The 16,431-nt window shown below is 35.9% G+C and overlaps 1 protein-coding gene across 1 annotated transcript in view; it reads right to left on the reverse strand.

The window, feature by feature from the left end:
- The window catches only part of GBE1 (1,4-alpha-glucan branching enzyme 1), a 297,920-nt gene that overhangs the window by 59,162 nt on the left and 222,327 nt on the right, over positions 1-16,431 (reverse strand). The window contains exon 12 of the mRNA XM_029213759.1: positions 15,569-15,740. Within this exon, the coding sequence (XP_029069592.1) occupies positions 15,569-15,740 (172 nt within the window). The remainder of the gene's footprint in view (positions 1-15,568; positions 15,741-16,431) is intronic.

Here is a 16,431-nt window from a genome sequence, read left to right on the forward strand (position 1 = left end):
ACCGCAAAAAAAAAAAAAAAAAAAAAAAGTTATGCTATCATTCTTTTTAATTTATAATTTATGCTTCTACAGGTACAACTTACTTTAAGCAACTTAATGATATGAAAATGTTTTCATGAAAGACAAATCAGGTGGTAATTCTTTGCTATATTACAGAATTCTTTAAAATAACACATTTTCAATTGCATCTCAAATTATTCATTTTCAAACTCTAAATTAAAGAAAACTTTTCCAAATGATAGTTATTTCATAATGTGAGTTATACCTATACTACCTATATTTTTAAAACTGCTTAAATCAAGCACCTGGATCATTTTTGAATTATGAAATAAAATGCAGAGGTTGATTCAAACTTGCACAAAGAAACGTATCTTTTATATGACCTACATAGACCAAAAATTTCAAGTACTATTACTTGATTACTTTGGATATAAATATACAGTAAGAATAATTTACCTAAATAATATAATGATAGTTTTATCGTTATATTACATAACTTAGGTGGAATTAACAATTAAATTTCTCTTTCATTTTGAGGCAATAATCAGAGGAATCCTAGTATTTGTATGGCTCTGGAAAATGGCAGTTTTATTTTCCTCATAATCTTCAGAAAAATCTTTTTTTTTTAATGAAGTAAATGATTTTGAACCCATCCACAAGAGATACATCCAATTTACTGACTGATGTGAATAGTGTGGAAAGAACTGAGACCTACAGTTTTAAACCAATTTTAAAGAACTCCAGTGACAGAAGATCTTGCAGTGCTATATTTAGTGTGAGGTCACTGCTCCCTTAAATCTATCTCTCACATATTTAGTCCAGTAACATATCTAAACTGTGGATCTGACAATGTCAATCTCCTGTAAAAACCCTTCAATAGCTCTCTATGACTTGGCCTCTCTCTCATCATTCATGTCCTAAATTAATATGTCCCTCATTCTGTTTCACCTTCTTAGCTTTTCGTAGTCACCATTCCAGTGAGGGACACTCATAGAGGATCAGGATAGAGAGGAATGGGGCACTTTAAACTGAACTCCCTTTCTGCAGGACACCCTCCCTTATAGCCCACTACTTCCACCCCCCCACCCCCGAGTATCAGTTTAGTGTTCTTCCCTGGGGTACTCACACTGCTCAATGCGGATCTTGAAGGTGACATTTATCACCCAACACACTTACGGCTATCTGGCTTTGTCAGTCTTCTTCCTGGACACTACGCTCTGTGAGCTAATGCCTACGTCTTCTCTTTGTAAGATAGGTCCTAGGCTGGTACCTGACCTGGCAGTAGGTGCTGAATCACTGTAGAATGAAGGAAGCATAGGGGACTAACAAGTCATTTGTAAGACTGGCTTGAAATTTGAGAATAAGTTACTTTCTCCCTTGATTTGTTTCAGATTGCTGCACAATATAAAATTTGGTTTGTTATTTTCCTCTTTGACTTACCTCCTCTGGAGGGATGTCTATAGCTAGAGATTTACCAACATCACTGACAATCTTAGCATACATTTTAGGTAAAATAATAATAGAGTTGGCTCTCCGTATCCCAGGATGCAAAAACCACGGATACAAAAGACTGTACTGCGTGACTGATTTTACGTAAGGGGCCTGAACATCCTTGGATTTTGCTATCCTGGAGGGTCCTGGAAGCAATCCCTGCCCCGTCACGGGAACCGAGGGCTGACTATATTGGCTCATATGAAGTAGTGTGAGGCAGACAGAGCTGTGCTCAAATTCTGGCTCTTGTATTGATCTGAACAAGCCACTTAACCTTTCATGTCCTTTACGTGTGAAATGAAGGCAATCATTCCTACCTTTCAGGATGGCAACACAGGTTTAAATGAGATGTTATATGTAAAGCACTTATTGTACTGCCTTGCTCAGGGTAAATATTCAAGATATTGGAGCTAGTTTAAGACTACCTTGTTCAAAGACTGTCAAATGAAGACAAGTCACCCAAATAATATGCATGCCCCCAATCCCTCAAGGAAAATATATTCCCAAAGAGAAACCTGTGTCTCTCCAGTGAGAAAGGAAAAAGAAAAATTACTATATTTCCCAAGGAATTTAATCACTCTACTACTAACTGAGATTAGTGTGTATATTTCACCATCCTGCTTTGCTTGGGGGAGTGAGGTGGGGTGGAGAGTTAAAACTCAGATAATGATCTCAAGTTTTAGAGGCAAAGAAATTCACCTTCTAAATCCTATCTCCTGTTGGCAAGTTGCTCAGGAGAAACGCTGTCAGAGCAGATTATTTGTGTTTAGAGCAGTCACCATCACATCCCAAGAGATGACAGCCATACATAGCTCACCAGCTCTGGTAATATATAATCAATCACCTTTTGCATCCTATGGTTATAAGGATTTTTACAGCCTGCTTGAATAATACTGGAAAAGTCAGCCATTCAGTTTTTTAGCTAAAATAAACTCTCTGATCAATCCTGCTTGGAAGGAAGATCTGGGGGTTTCTTGGTAACCTCTAGAAGCCTATGAAAAGCTCTAAAAGGCTGTGAGCCAAATAACAAGACTTACTATCTAGTAAAAGTGGAGAGAAGAGAATTAGTAAAAGAGAGAAATGATTCAAGAGCCTAACGCCACAGCAGAAATATTGTGACGTGTAAAGAAAATCCATACCATGGGACCAGTGGGGGAGAGTGGGATGCTTATTCATTTATTGGCATATCCTTTAGGCAGATTCCACCAATAAGATGAGGTTATCACCCAGGTGGGCCTTTGGGATTGGATCAGGGGGAGGCTTAAAGATATAACTCTAAATTAGGAATCCAGGGCTAGTTATGATGTCCATTATATATTAATTTATCTTTACTCACATGTCTTAGGATAATACCTTATTTTTTCCCTTCTTAGGAAGATGAGCAATTTGACAGAGGATCCTGGACCTAGATGACTCCCTGAATTTAGAGGATTCTTCTGTGGGACACTGAAGCTCATAAAGTGAGGCTTTGAAGTTCTTTTAAAATGCTAGGTAACAAAGTAATAAGGAAGGTTTGATGAAATTTCTATGTTTCTAAATAATGCTAAATTACATAGTTCCTCCATTCTGCAAACTCCACCATCTACAACTCAACAATGGAGCTAGAGAAGTTTATATACTAAACTTTTAACCCAGGGCTATGTGGATAGTGAGTTCATTCAATGTTATATATACATACATGCATACATACACATACATATACACACACAGTATACATACAATGTGTATTTATGTGTGTGTTTTTGTGTGTGTAGTAGCCTAAGAGAAAATAATTCAGATATTAACTTTAGAAAAAACTGTGCTCTTTTCACTGGGACTTATTTTAAGGTCCAGGCCCATTTTATTGTTTTGTTACATTAGGAAATCTGCTATGCAGCCTACATGTTGAACTTCCTATTTGTGATTATCTCACCTTGAGGAGAGAGAGATGAAAAGAAAAATACGTGTCTCCCATATGTGGGAATTTTCTTTCTTTATAAAGATATGATCATATACCTTCTCACTGAGAAAAGTCAGTGCCCTAGATGGTAAGTTTTGGCTTAAAATCCATAACACATGAGGAATAATATTCCATTGATTAGCATGTTCTGCACAGAAGAACAATCTTATTTTCCCAGCAAGCCTCTCTAATGAAATAAACATTTGAACCAACAGTAATAATTAATATCTCTACTTTCTGATGCAGTTTTAGAGCAATAAACCAAAGAGAGAAAAAAATTCTTGTTTCTGGTGTAAAAGGCTTAGAGGCAAATGACCAGAGAGCAGCAGACCTTGCTTAGATGGATAAAGACTGGGGTCCTGCAGTGGGTCTCATCTTATTGCTTTAACCATTTTTTTGGAACTTCAGTAGGACGTCAGCCCAGCTGAACAGTAGTTTAGGGAGAATCATTTATACCACACCCAATAACACCACTGACAACCACACAGACCCCAAAAGAAGATATGCAGGGACTTATACAGATATCCTACCCTAAGATCAAGACGGGAAGAATTAAGGACACATAGGTTCAGTTGCTTCTGTTTTCCTCTCAACATCCAGATTACTAGTAGACCCTTTTCCTATGTGTAAAGGGTGTGATGTATTCAACTTGAACAATGTGAGTGGGCTAGAGAAAAATGTGGATAAATTGCATCAGAAACATTCTTCACTAGGTTAAGATGAACTTCTCTAAAGTGACTCTTCTCCCAGGTTATAATCGTCGGCAAGGATTTGAAGGTTCTTGTGTGAAAATTAACCTGTCAGAAAGAACACTTCTGGTACTGAGCGGGGTATTTAAATCACGTCGGGAAAGGGACAGGTGAGTCCCTCAGCTAGCCCCCAGTGATCCCAGCACAGTCTGGATCTGTCTTTGGTCTAACTTTCATTTTTGCATTTCCTTCCCATCAGTGGATCTCTATGTTCTATCTCCACAAGTTAATCACTTTGTGAGATTTTTTTTTTAAAACCACTAGTGTCACAGCCTCACGATCGCTGACTCTGGCGTGAAAGGTTGATGAGGCTCAGGGTTCAGTATTTTAAAGATCCCCAGGTAACTGCAGCAGTACTTCCTTCTTAGCCCCATGCTGTACTCATATTCTCATTAAATGCCAGCCAAAATTGGTTATCAGTGTGCTGTGAATCAAATCAGGGCCATTACTTTTAAGTCTATGCCATTTAAAATAGATTCTATTTGTGTCTCTGAGCATTTTAACAGGGCTTCAAGCCATTTACAGCTGCTCATATTGAGAATTTTGCAGTTTTTCACAGCTCAGTTTTACAGACTTCTCCTAGCTCTGTCACATTCAGTAAACTTGCCTCAACAAGCTAAGAGAAAATGCCAAAAACCAGCACTCCTACTGCTCGGCAGAGTGTATTTTGTCCTCTTATAACTGCTTCAATTCCAGCACTTAGCAGGAAGACATTTAAATTTTTATTGTATTCCTATCTATCAGAAAAAAGAAGAATTTACAAGTTTGACACTAAACTATCACAGATGGAAGATGTGAAGTAGGATCACACATTTTACACCGAAGTATAATGTAGCTATCACTAAATGCAGACCGACACAAAATCCATCCAACTTTCCCTGTGGCTTTAGGGAGAATGTAACATATTCATTAAAGAATGTCCCACAGAATTCCAAATGTCAAAATACAATATAATCATATTGAGAAAATCCTTCAAATTTAGTAATGGAAATTTCATAATACTGCTGAGAGAGAAAATTGCCAGTTTGTAATTATGCCTCTTTCTCCACAGGTACCACTCATTACAGAAACTAGGAAAACAACATGGTAATGAGATTCCTAAAGAAGAAAGTAATAAAAACAGATGTACGCATACCAGATGACCACACTGTTAATAAAAGACAGTTTACTCCATTGTCATGATTTTAGTTTGTTTATAGAGAAAACAATATAAGAAAAGTAGAAAAGCCTTCTCATTTAAATTCTATCTGTTGATAAAAATCTATTTGAGAAAGCTTCTCAATACCAACCAGGAAAACTCCAGAAGCAGCCCCATTCCTGTTTGCCTTGTTTGCTATGGGAAGTCCAAGTCCAGCCTCCTGGTCCTTCATTGGCCCTTCACTGACAGTTGGACTCACAACATACCCATCATCTGTCCCAACTTCCCTTCCTTGTACCGTGCCCTCTATGATTTCTGTTCTAGAACCAGAGAACTTTCCTATATCTTTTACATCCTCTTGGAATTCTCTCTTTACTTCCTAGCCTTAAGGAATCTTTAAAAAATTCCAAAGCCCAGGCTATAGCAAAGGCCAATTCAATCACAATTTCTAGTATTTTTTGAAACTCTCCAAGTCATTCCAGTGTGCAATTTTGAGAATCAGTGATTTATGGGTTCTCTATTACATCAGCTATTTCCTAACACTTTCAAAATCCTTCCCTCTTTTGACAGATGCCTGACAAAATTCCAACCCTTGATCAACCATGGACTACTAGGAAAAAAAAAAATGTCACACAACAAAGAGGTTGATTTGGCTTATAATCTTGATTACAAATCTCAAATAAGCATTCAGTATTACCTAGATATTCTACTACAGTTCTCTAGTATTTTCACGCCTGAAGATGTCCATTTCATACTTCTACTTTTTTTCTCAAAAGTCTCTTGCTCCTTCCACTCTCAAATGATGACCTCACTGATAATATAAAAGTTATCAAGCATGAACTTCTTTGCCTTCACACAACTCTACTTACATCCAGAAATTGACATGAAAATAATTGGTTTAACTGAATGAATGAATAAATAAATGAGGGAACAAATCAATGAGTCCCAATGATTCCAGATTACTTCTGACATTTCAGTTTTATGTAGTAACAGCTGATGTCATGCGGAATATGTATTTTATGACTGCAACATGAGTTTTCAGTTTTCTGGACTATCATGCCATATTATAGTAGTGAAACATTGTTAGTTTTGTTGATTTTAACCCTGCTAGTTCAGTACTTTTTAAATGAGAAATTGGCATCACTTATGTTTTGACATAAACCCAGAGAGTTACATGCAGCATTAAAATTTCTAATGGAATGAAGGTGTACTCATTTAGAAAATGGTATTCTATAACATAGAGTTCCCAGGAGGAAAAAGAAAATGGTAACCGGGAAAGCAAAGCTTCTGTTGCAAGAATGATTCTTACTTTAGTTCAAAGACTTTCTGAACAAGTGGAACATGAACATGACAGTATTGAAAGTGATTCAGATCACTCTGCATCTGAATCTCTATCTATATATGATGAAACTCAAGAAAATGAAGTCAAGTTGCTTAAAAAGATTTTCTTCAAGTTATATGACACTTGGTTACGTGAAAATTAACATATTTGGAGTTAGCTGTCCAATGTAACCTTCTCCTACCATTGCCCAGCCTAGGATAGGATTACAAAGAGCTTTCTGAAGAGGCAGAAAATTTTTCACAGAAACTGACTTGGAACTAACTCGATGATGACAACACTTTAATTCACGTTATTTTTGAAATTCAAATCTTTAAAAATGATTAAATAATATTATTTAGTTTTTGACTTTGAGATTAAATTTTCATCATTTTGTTTGGATAGCTGATTCTTAAGATTATACATGTCTGCCAATATTTTAAATCAGCAAGATATGTGCTTAATATTTAGATTTTAATTTATACTTTACTTGATATTTTAAAATATGTACATGTTTATATTTTAAATGAGTTAAATACTTAGGTTCTTCTCTTTTTCTAGAATTCTAAGCAGTCTTTAATAAAGAATACCATCAATGCATTATTTTGGTATTTCAGTTGACTCTTGAAAAATGACAAGGTTTATCCACTAGTAACTTATAGTTGGCCCTCCATATGCTTAGTGTCTCCACATCTGTAGATCCAACCAACCACTTAGTTTGTAGTACTGTAGTACTAAATACTGAAAAATATTCATGTATGAGTGGACACTTGAGGTTCAAAATTGCATTGTTCAAGGGCCAACTGTACCTGGAATTAATACTGCAGCATCTGTATTGGTGTTTTTTTTCCCAGTACACAATTACTGGACATAGTAGCCCATTTGCCTGCCTGGCCACACCTCTCTATAGCAGTTCCTGACGAGTCACATGACAAGGTCATGCAACTACTCCCTCTGCCTCAGTAAGCTGGGTTAGGAAAAGGTAGCACTTCCAAGATAACCAGAGAACCACCAGAAAATGGGGCAAAATATATCATTAACCACAGTTTCTTCTTCTTTGAATTGCTTTAGCAGTTTATCTACATACAAGTATAGGCATAGTGAGAAAGTACTGTGGGTTCAGTTCCAGACTACCTCAATAATGTGAATATTGCAATATAGTGAGTCACACAAATTGTTTGGTTTCTCAGTGCATATAAAAGTTACATTTACACTATACTATAGTCTATAGTAATAGCATTATTTCTAAAAACAATGTACATATCTTAATTTAAAAAATAGTGTATTGCTGGGCTTCCCTGGTGGCGCAGTGGTTGAGAGTCCACCTGCCGATGCAGGGGACACAGGTTCGTGCCCTGGTCCGGGAGGATCCCACATGCCACGGAGTGGCTAGGCCCGTGAGCCATGGCCTCTGGGCCTGCGCGTCTGGAGCTTGTGCTCCACAATGGGAGAGGCCACAACAGTGAGAGGCCCACGTACCACAAAAAAAAAAAAAAAAAAAGTAGTGTATTGCTAAAAAGTGCTAACCATCATCTGAACCTTTGGCAAGCTGCAGCAGTAACATTAAAGCAAATCAAAACCACAATGAGATATCACCAAACACCTGTCAGAATGGCTATCATCAAAAAGTCTACAAATAACAAATGTTGGAGAGGATGTGGAGAAAAGGGAACCTTAGTACACTGCTGGTGGGGATGTAAATTGGTGAAGCCACTATGGAAAACAGTATGGAGGTTCCTCCGAAAACTAAAAATAGAATTACCATACGATCCAGCAATTCCAATCCTGGGACTATATCTGAAGAAAATGAAAACACTAATTCGAAAAGATAACATGCACCCCAATGTTCATAGCAGCATTGTTTATAACAGCCAAGATATGGAAGCAACCTTAGTGTCCATCAACAGATGAATGGATGAAGAAGATGTGATACAAAAAATATATATACACACACACAATGGAATATTAGTCAGGCATAAAAAAGAATGAAATTCTGCCATTTGCAACAATGTGAATGGACCTAGAAGGTATTATGCTTAGTGAAACGTCAAACAGAGAAAGACAAATACTCTGTTATTACTTATATATGGAATCTAAAAAATGAAACCAACAAATGAATATAAAAAAACAGAAACAGACTCATAAATTAGTGGTCACCAGTGGGGAAATGGAAGGGGTGGGGCAAAATAAGGGTAGGAGATTAAGAGATACGTATTAAATAAATAAGCTACAAGGATATATTGTACAGCTCAGGGAAATATAGCCATATTTTGTAATAAGTTTAAATAGAGTATAATCTGTAAAAATATTGAATCACTATGTTATATACCTGAAACTAATATAATACTGTAAATCAGATACACTTCAATTAAAAAAAGAGTGCTGATCACAGATCACCATAACAAATATAATAATAATGAAAAAGTATGAAATGCTGTGAGAATTATGAAAATGGGATAGATACAGGAAGTGAGCAAAGGCTGTTGTAAAAATTGTGCCCATAGACTTGCTCAACGCAAGGTTGCCACAAACCTTCAATTTGTAAAAAACACAATATCTGTGAAGTACAATAAAGTGAAGCACAGTGAAACAAGGTATGCCTGCAACATATATTCACTGAGGTCATCCTATGTGTAAAGCAGATGTTTTTCATTCTATATTTATTTTTAACCAACAATTAAACATTAAATAACCACTGATTATAAAAATAGCATAGACATATCCACATAGATTATCAATAATCACGTCTTATTTTTCTAATCTGTCTCCTTTTAGTTATATTACAAATAGATAAAAAAATAAACCATAAAGCTATTAAACCATCAGTCAATACCAGGCCTTTCTTACTGAAGAGTTCATGATGTTTTAAAGTGATTGAAAATCACATTTTTTCATTAAACTTGCCAATCAATGAATGATCTCTAAATTGATTTCTTCGGGCCCCAGTTTTTTCATTTATTTGAAATTTAATATTCCCAACTGACTTTAATCTCACTCCACTGCTTCAGTCCTACTCCTTCTTAGACTTTCCCTAAGTTTGTCATATGGCTTTCTTGTGCCTTTCTATTTTTCTATGTTTGCCTGGCTGAAGCAGCTCATAAATTCCACCAACAACCTAATCTCTTAACCCAGTTTCCTACATATTTACATGACATTCTCTGCTTATCTCTATCACTGTACCTAGTGAATGTACTAGGACAGAGATACTTGTCTGCCTACTTGTCTGGATCCCCTTTTGGGTTTTGAGACCTTGAGGGCAAGAACTCTTTTTCACCCAAGAATATCCACCACTTAGCAATACCTGGTACATAGTAGATACATATAAATGTCTGAAGCATGAAGGAATGTTATAAATTGTGTTAAAACACATTCTAGAATGTGTTATAAATATATTGTGTATAGTTTAAATTGATATATATGTCAAATTCACTAACTTTTTAAACTGAAGTTGCTTTATATCAATCTACATCTCTCTCTCGCTCCCTCCCTTCCTCCCTCTTTCTGTGTAAAATAAATCTCGGCACAGGTATTCCAGAAAAATATATTAAGTTTTTTTTTTTTTTTTTTTTTTTTTTTGCGGTCCGCGGGCCTCTCACTGTTGTGGCCTCCCCCGTTGTGGAGCACCGGCTCCGGACGCGCAGGCTCAGCGGCCATGGCTCACGGGTCCAGCCGCTCCGCGGCATGTGGGATCTTCCCGGACCGGGGCACCAACCCGTGTCCCCTGCATCGGCAGGCGGACTCTCAACCACTGTGCCACCAGGGAAGCCCTATATTAAGTTTTATACAATGCTCACACACACTCATACACAGATACCATATAATATATAATAAATGTTAACTGATTAATATCATATTGGCTTATCCTAGAAATGAGAATCAAGGCAAACATCACACCTCTTCATACATGAAAGTTAAGATGTTTTAGCAGCAGCATTCAGCAGACATCACTATGAATTAAAAAAAAAAGTAATCTTAACTCTTAGTGAGATTTACTATAGAAATGCCTTAACTTCTGTATAATTAACCACATAATACCACCTAGGAAAATGTCATTTGATTTTTAACAAAGAATTACTGCCTTTACTGATGTTTTCAAGAGGAAATGAGTTAAATATTTTAAGAAACTTTTACATTAAACAATATACCATCAGATAAGATTCTAAAGAAACACTCTTGGATGGAATTGAAACATCAGCGTTCAGGACCCATATATTCAATGGAATAGCTAGTAATATTAAAAATAGTAATAGTAAATTTAACTTCAAGTGAAATTAAATTTAAAGAAACATTAAATATGAGTTATGTGCCTGGCAATATTCTAAGTCTTGTGTACGTATTAAATCATTTCACCCTGAAAACAATCCTCTGAGGCAGGCACTACTCCATTCTACCACTGAGCAAACAAAGGTACAGAGTAATGATGCCCCTTACCCAGCTCACACAGCTAAGCTTGGATTCCCATCGAGATCGCTTTCTTAACCACTATGCTCTACCTTTTCTCTAAAAGATATTTATTAACCATATTTTGGTAGCTAATCTATACACTGATCTAATAATAATTTTCATTTCTAATTTTTTCGCATTGTAAATAGAAGAAAAAGACAATCTGCTGCTGTCATTTTCTAGTTGTACAATATTAGGTGTGTCCCTTTTTCTCTCTGAGTTGTAGCTTTAGTAAAATGGGACTTGGAACATCTACCTAGATACCTGAATATTCTTCTTTCACCCCATGTTTCTTTGCAAGCCAGACAGTATTAAAAAAAAAAACTTTATGAAGATTGAGTTAGATGAGGCATATGAAAATGTTTTAGAAAATATAGTATGCTATGTCAAATATAAATTTACTTTTGTTAATATTTATTATAACTCTTATGATCAATGATATAAAAATATAAAAGTAATTTAACTATCCCTGCTCCCCTCTTCTATATTTGATTCTTTCATATGATATGGTGGAAGAATAGGAAATATAAACCTATTTATTCATAATCAATTAAAATAACCTAGCAAATTAAAAATTAAAAAAAACTTGCAAATATTCCCCTGGCTTTAAGCAGAGTGAAAGAACTTTTTTAAACTCAAAATTATGAGTATATAAGACAAAAACAAATAAAATAAAACAAATCAGCCAAACTGGTATCATTGTGAGAGAATTCATATTGATCTTAATTATTTTTGATAAACAGGACACATATCTAAATGCCTGATGAATTTAGGTAAATAGATTTAAATGAAAAACTACAAAAGTATGTTGTTTTCTTACTTCTTTTAAATCATTCTTTCTCTACTAGAGGGAAATAAAAATAAAATTCCAAAAGCTAGTAAGTTTTAAAATGCCTAAAACATGAGTAAACAACCAGATTGCTCCTTAGTCTTGAATTTCTTAAATTGACCTTTTTAAAAATTAATTTCTTACATGCCACTTGAAAAAAAAATAACTTTCCTTAAAACTACAACTGGGGCTTCCCTGGTGGTGCAGTGGTTGAGAGTCCGCCTGCCGATGCAGGGGACACGGGTTCGTGCCCTGGTCCGGGAAGATCCCACATGCCGCGGAGCGGCTGGGCCCGTGAGCCATGGCCACTGAGCCTGCGCGTCCGGAGCCTGTGCTCCGCAACGGGGGAGGCCACAACAGTGAGAGGCCCTCGTACCGCACACAAAACAAAACAAAACAAAACTACAACTGGTGATTGCAGCTAATGAACTACTGCTAAAAATAATTACAAGGTAATTATATATATGCATATATGTATATATATAAATATATAAAATATCCTTTTTTGTAAAAATGTGCAAGTCTTGTGATGTGCTAGATACTGTGCTAATTGCTACTAGTTCATGAAGATATAATAGTGAATAAGATACAGATGACCCCTATTTTCATTCAGTTTTAAATGTATCAAGGCAGCTATATATTTAATAGTTTTTGAAAATGTAATTTTGTTATGTGCCACAAAAGGTAGGTATAGGGTAATATAAAAATGTATAATAGGTAAAACTAGTGAAGCTTGAGGCTTTAGAAAAGACTGCCCTAAGGAAAAAAGATTTGCAAATGAAGGATTTTGTCAGGTATGGCAGGGGGTATCTGAGTAGAGTGATTTCAGAGGGGAGAACAGAAAAATATACAGAATTCATAGTGGAAGGAAGTTGGTACATTCATTGAATTGAAAGAAGGCTTGCTTGACTGGAGCAGAGCCATCAACGGGAAGACCCATGGGAGACCATTCATGTAAGGCCTAGAGGTCAGCTGGAGTACACTGCAGCCATTGAAGCCATTCAGCAGGAGAGTGCCATGATCAGAAAGTGGAAAAAAAATATTTAAAGTCATGATAGCTTACAGGGAAATATTAAATTTCATAAAACAACATCAATAATCAGAAATTATAGAGACTTTGGAGATTACTGGTTTCAAAGTTAGTAGAGAAATGCTAGATTTAGATAAGACATTGAGACAGAAGGATTTTTAAAAAGTGCTATATTGGAGTTAAACATTATAAGCCTTTTGAAGGACAAATGTAAGAAGAAAACTTCAAAAGATCTTTGAGTCCTGTATCAAAGAATAATTTCAAAATTATATTTGATACCACAAATATGGTCAATTTACAGACCTTATAGAGAGATGCTAGAAATAATTGTGTTTATTTAGTTGTGTTACTATTGAAAGTTCCATGGGAAGAGTTTCCAAAACAGAATAGCATCTTAGCCATCCTCAGGTTGAATATATACAGTTAAGATTATATTAATATAAACATTTCACAAAATTTATGAAGTTACTGGAGATTTGTTAAGATCTTAGCTGTCCATGATCCATTTTTACCCTCAGGGAAAATATTGACCAAGACTCAATTCTCATTATGAACTTTCATCAGAACTTTTTTTTTTTTTGCGGTACGCGGGCCTCTCACTGTTGTGGTCTCTCCCGTTGCGGAGCACAGGCTCCGGACGTGCAGGCTCAGTGGCCATGGCTCATGGGCCCAGCCGCTCCGCGGCATGTGGGATCTTCCCGGACCGGGGCACAAACCCGTGTCCCCTGCATCGGCAGGCGGACTATCAACCACTGTTCCACCAGGGAAGCCCCATCAGACCTTTTTAATCTGAAAGTTATCAATATTAAATTATCTAGGGCCATTAATTCTATGTCACCTGCAGATAGTTTTATTTTACTCTGATGCTCTGTTGCATGCTACGGGCTAGAATTGTCTTCAACAAAGGACAGTCTCAGGAAAAGGACTCTATCAGGTACTTCAAACTACTGACACTCTCAACTCTTCGCTATAGGCTTCTGAGCTGATATTGCTTACACAACTTCCAGACTAAAGCAGTAAGCTAAGTCAGGATTACTAGAATTCTCGGATGCAGTGGGCTTCAAGAATTAATGACAGGACTAATGAAATCAGAGGTCTTCTTTGATTTTATTTCTCTAACAGGAAAGTTGTTTTAGTTTCCACATATATAAGGAAGCTCTTTCATTTTCTTTTTAATCTATCTATATACACTGCAACAATTTAATAAACCCTGCTTTTGTAAATGAAATAAAACATTAAAAAATCTCTCACTTTACATGGTGACATAGTTGTTTACCTAAGTTCATTGACTCCACCTTTTCATCAAGATATAATTGAATAAACTGTGCGACTAAGGCCTTACTGGAAAAGCCATACTCATGAATGATGTTCATTGTGTGAAAGAGGACTAGTTGCCTTTTAGGAACTGAGGCCGGTTTTACTTATGAATACAATGCCTGCAAAGTCCACCCAGGAAGCCCAGCCTGGTGCCTGAAAGACAAAGTGCCGTCTCACAGGTCATAAGGGCCACTTCCTGACAGGTTGGGAATATTAACAAATTTTGGTGATCCTGAGAGGAGAGGGATGCACTGAAAGGTACAGGTTGTATGGGTGAAATCTGGTGTATGGTTTATTGGGTCTGGCTTCCTAATCTCAAGTTAGCAAACAACAGAGGCTTTTAAAAGTCCAATCTGAGATTTTTTTGCGATACGCGGGCCTCTCACTGTTGTGGTCTCTCCCGTTGCGGAGCACAGGCTCCAGACGCGCAGGCTCAGCGGCCATGGCTCACGGGCCCAGCCGCTCCGCGGCATGTGGGATCTTCCGGGACTGGGGCACGAACCCGTGTCCCCTGCATCGGCAGGCGGACTCTCAACCACTGCGCCATCAGGGAAGCCCCAATCTGAGATTTTTTAATAAAAATTTCCAGATAGAAATGAATTAATCTGAAGCTCTACAGCTTTTATTGTAGAAAAATGTCAGTCTCCCATATGCATTTTCCAATCTTTCTAGCTCTCTCTAACCTAAAAACTGGTGAAATTTCCTAAAACTCAAATGGTCATGGTTGACCAAATAGACCTGAAAATGGTATTAGTTGATTTTTATGTTTTATCATTCAAGATCCCAGACAACAATGACCTTTGAATATTCATATTTTCGTATTTTTTAAAATAAATACATTTTTTTGTCCATCACAGTATCTTGGGCGTTGGCTTCCACATTTATAATACAAGTATACTGGTATACAATTACCTCAAAGAAGACCAATAATATTAGCTCAATACGATACGACATGACAATTATATCCTTCTTATGTTCAATGTATTACAAACACTATAATAATAAACTCAATGATTAAATTCAGAATAATAATTCTGTTTAAGAAAAGTTCACCCCACTTATTGACAACAATATTAAATAAAATACCAGCCATTAGATTTCTTTTGCATCATGTATTAGTATAACAATAATCTTAAAGCAATTTAATTTTTACAGTTTACACTGTAAAAATAACAGTGCTTTAAAGAAATAAAGTTATAATTTTCTATTTTAAACCTGAACAACCAAACCAAAATATTCTGCATAACTTATGTCATATATAATATTAGTTAACATTTTAAACACAGATTGGATATATGTTCAGCTCATACTTACCCATGAAATTGAGATAGCCTTCTCCGCCGAGTGCATGAGTAATGAGTCGAATCATTTTATGAAGCTGTATTCCACGATCAATAACTGGAGTAAACGGGGTTAGAACACTCATGTTGGTATACATTTCAGCATCCATCAACCAAAATGCCAGCGTCTTATCCCCAACGAGTGCCTACAAAAATAAAAGTCACTGAGATAAATGCAAATAATAGGTACTAAGCAGCTGTGATTTATACTAGAATAACATGCAATTATACAGAATGGAAACAGTGCAGAAGAGGTGTGTGAATTAATATTAATTTCATGTATTTTCCAACAGTCACTATGCTGAAGGTGAGCTGGTGAAATACATGAGAGCTCTCATGTACCTATGCTTCTTTCATTTTTAAAATAGCTTGGTGAAAAACTCAAGATAAGCTACCTGAATATTTGTTATAATAAGCTGATGCTTCACATTTTTTGAAGTTAGAATAAACATGTATTTTAATGTTGAGAATACTAACAGATATTTTTTCTTTTTTTTAGGATTTGAACAATGAATTTTTTAATTGAATGAATTCTTTAAATTCTATAGTGCTTTACAATTTTCAAAAGTTTCACATACATGATTTCATATAATCCCATAATCTTACATTAACTATTAGAATACTAATATATTTTTTAAAATATCTTGCATATCATGATTTTATTGTTTTGAAAGAATGGAAGAGTTTCCTAAAAGTAATTTATATGTATATGCATTTATATTTATATAGATGTATTTATATATATAATATGTATATAAATATATTACAATGGACCCTCTCCCCTTCAGCAGCAAATTGACAACTTTTTCTTAAAATGTAAAATTTGCTTTCTCATTA

Source organism: Monodon monoceros, unplaced genomic scaffold (genome assembly GCF_005190385.1).
Source record: "Monodon monoceros isolate NGI ecotype Baffin Bay Population unplaced genomic scaffold, NGI_Narwhal_1 Super_Scaffold_11, whole genome shotgun sequence".
Lineage (NCBI taxonomy): Eukaryota > Metazoa > Chordata > Mammalia > Artiodactyla > Monodontidae > Monodon > Monodon monoceros.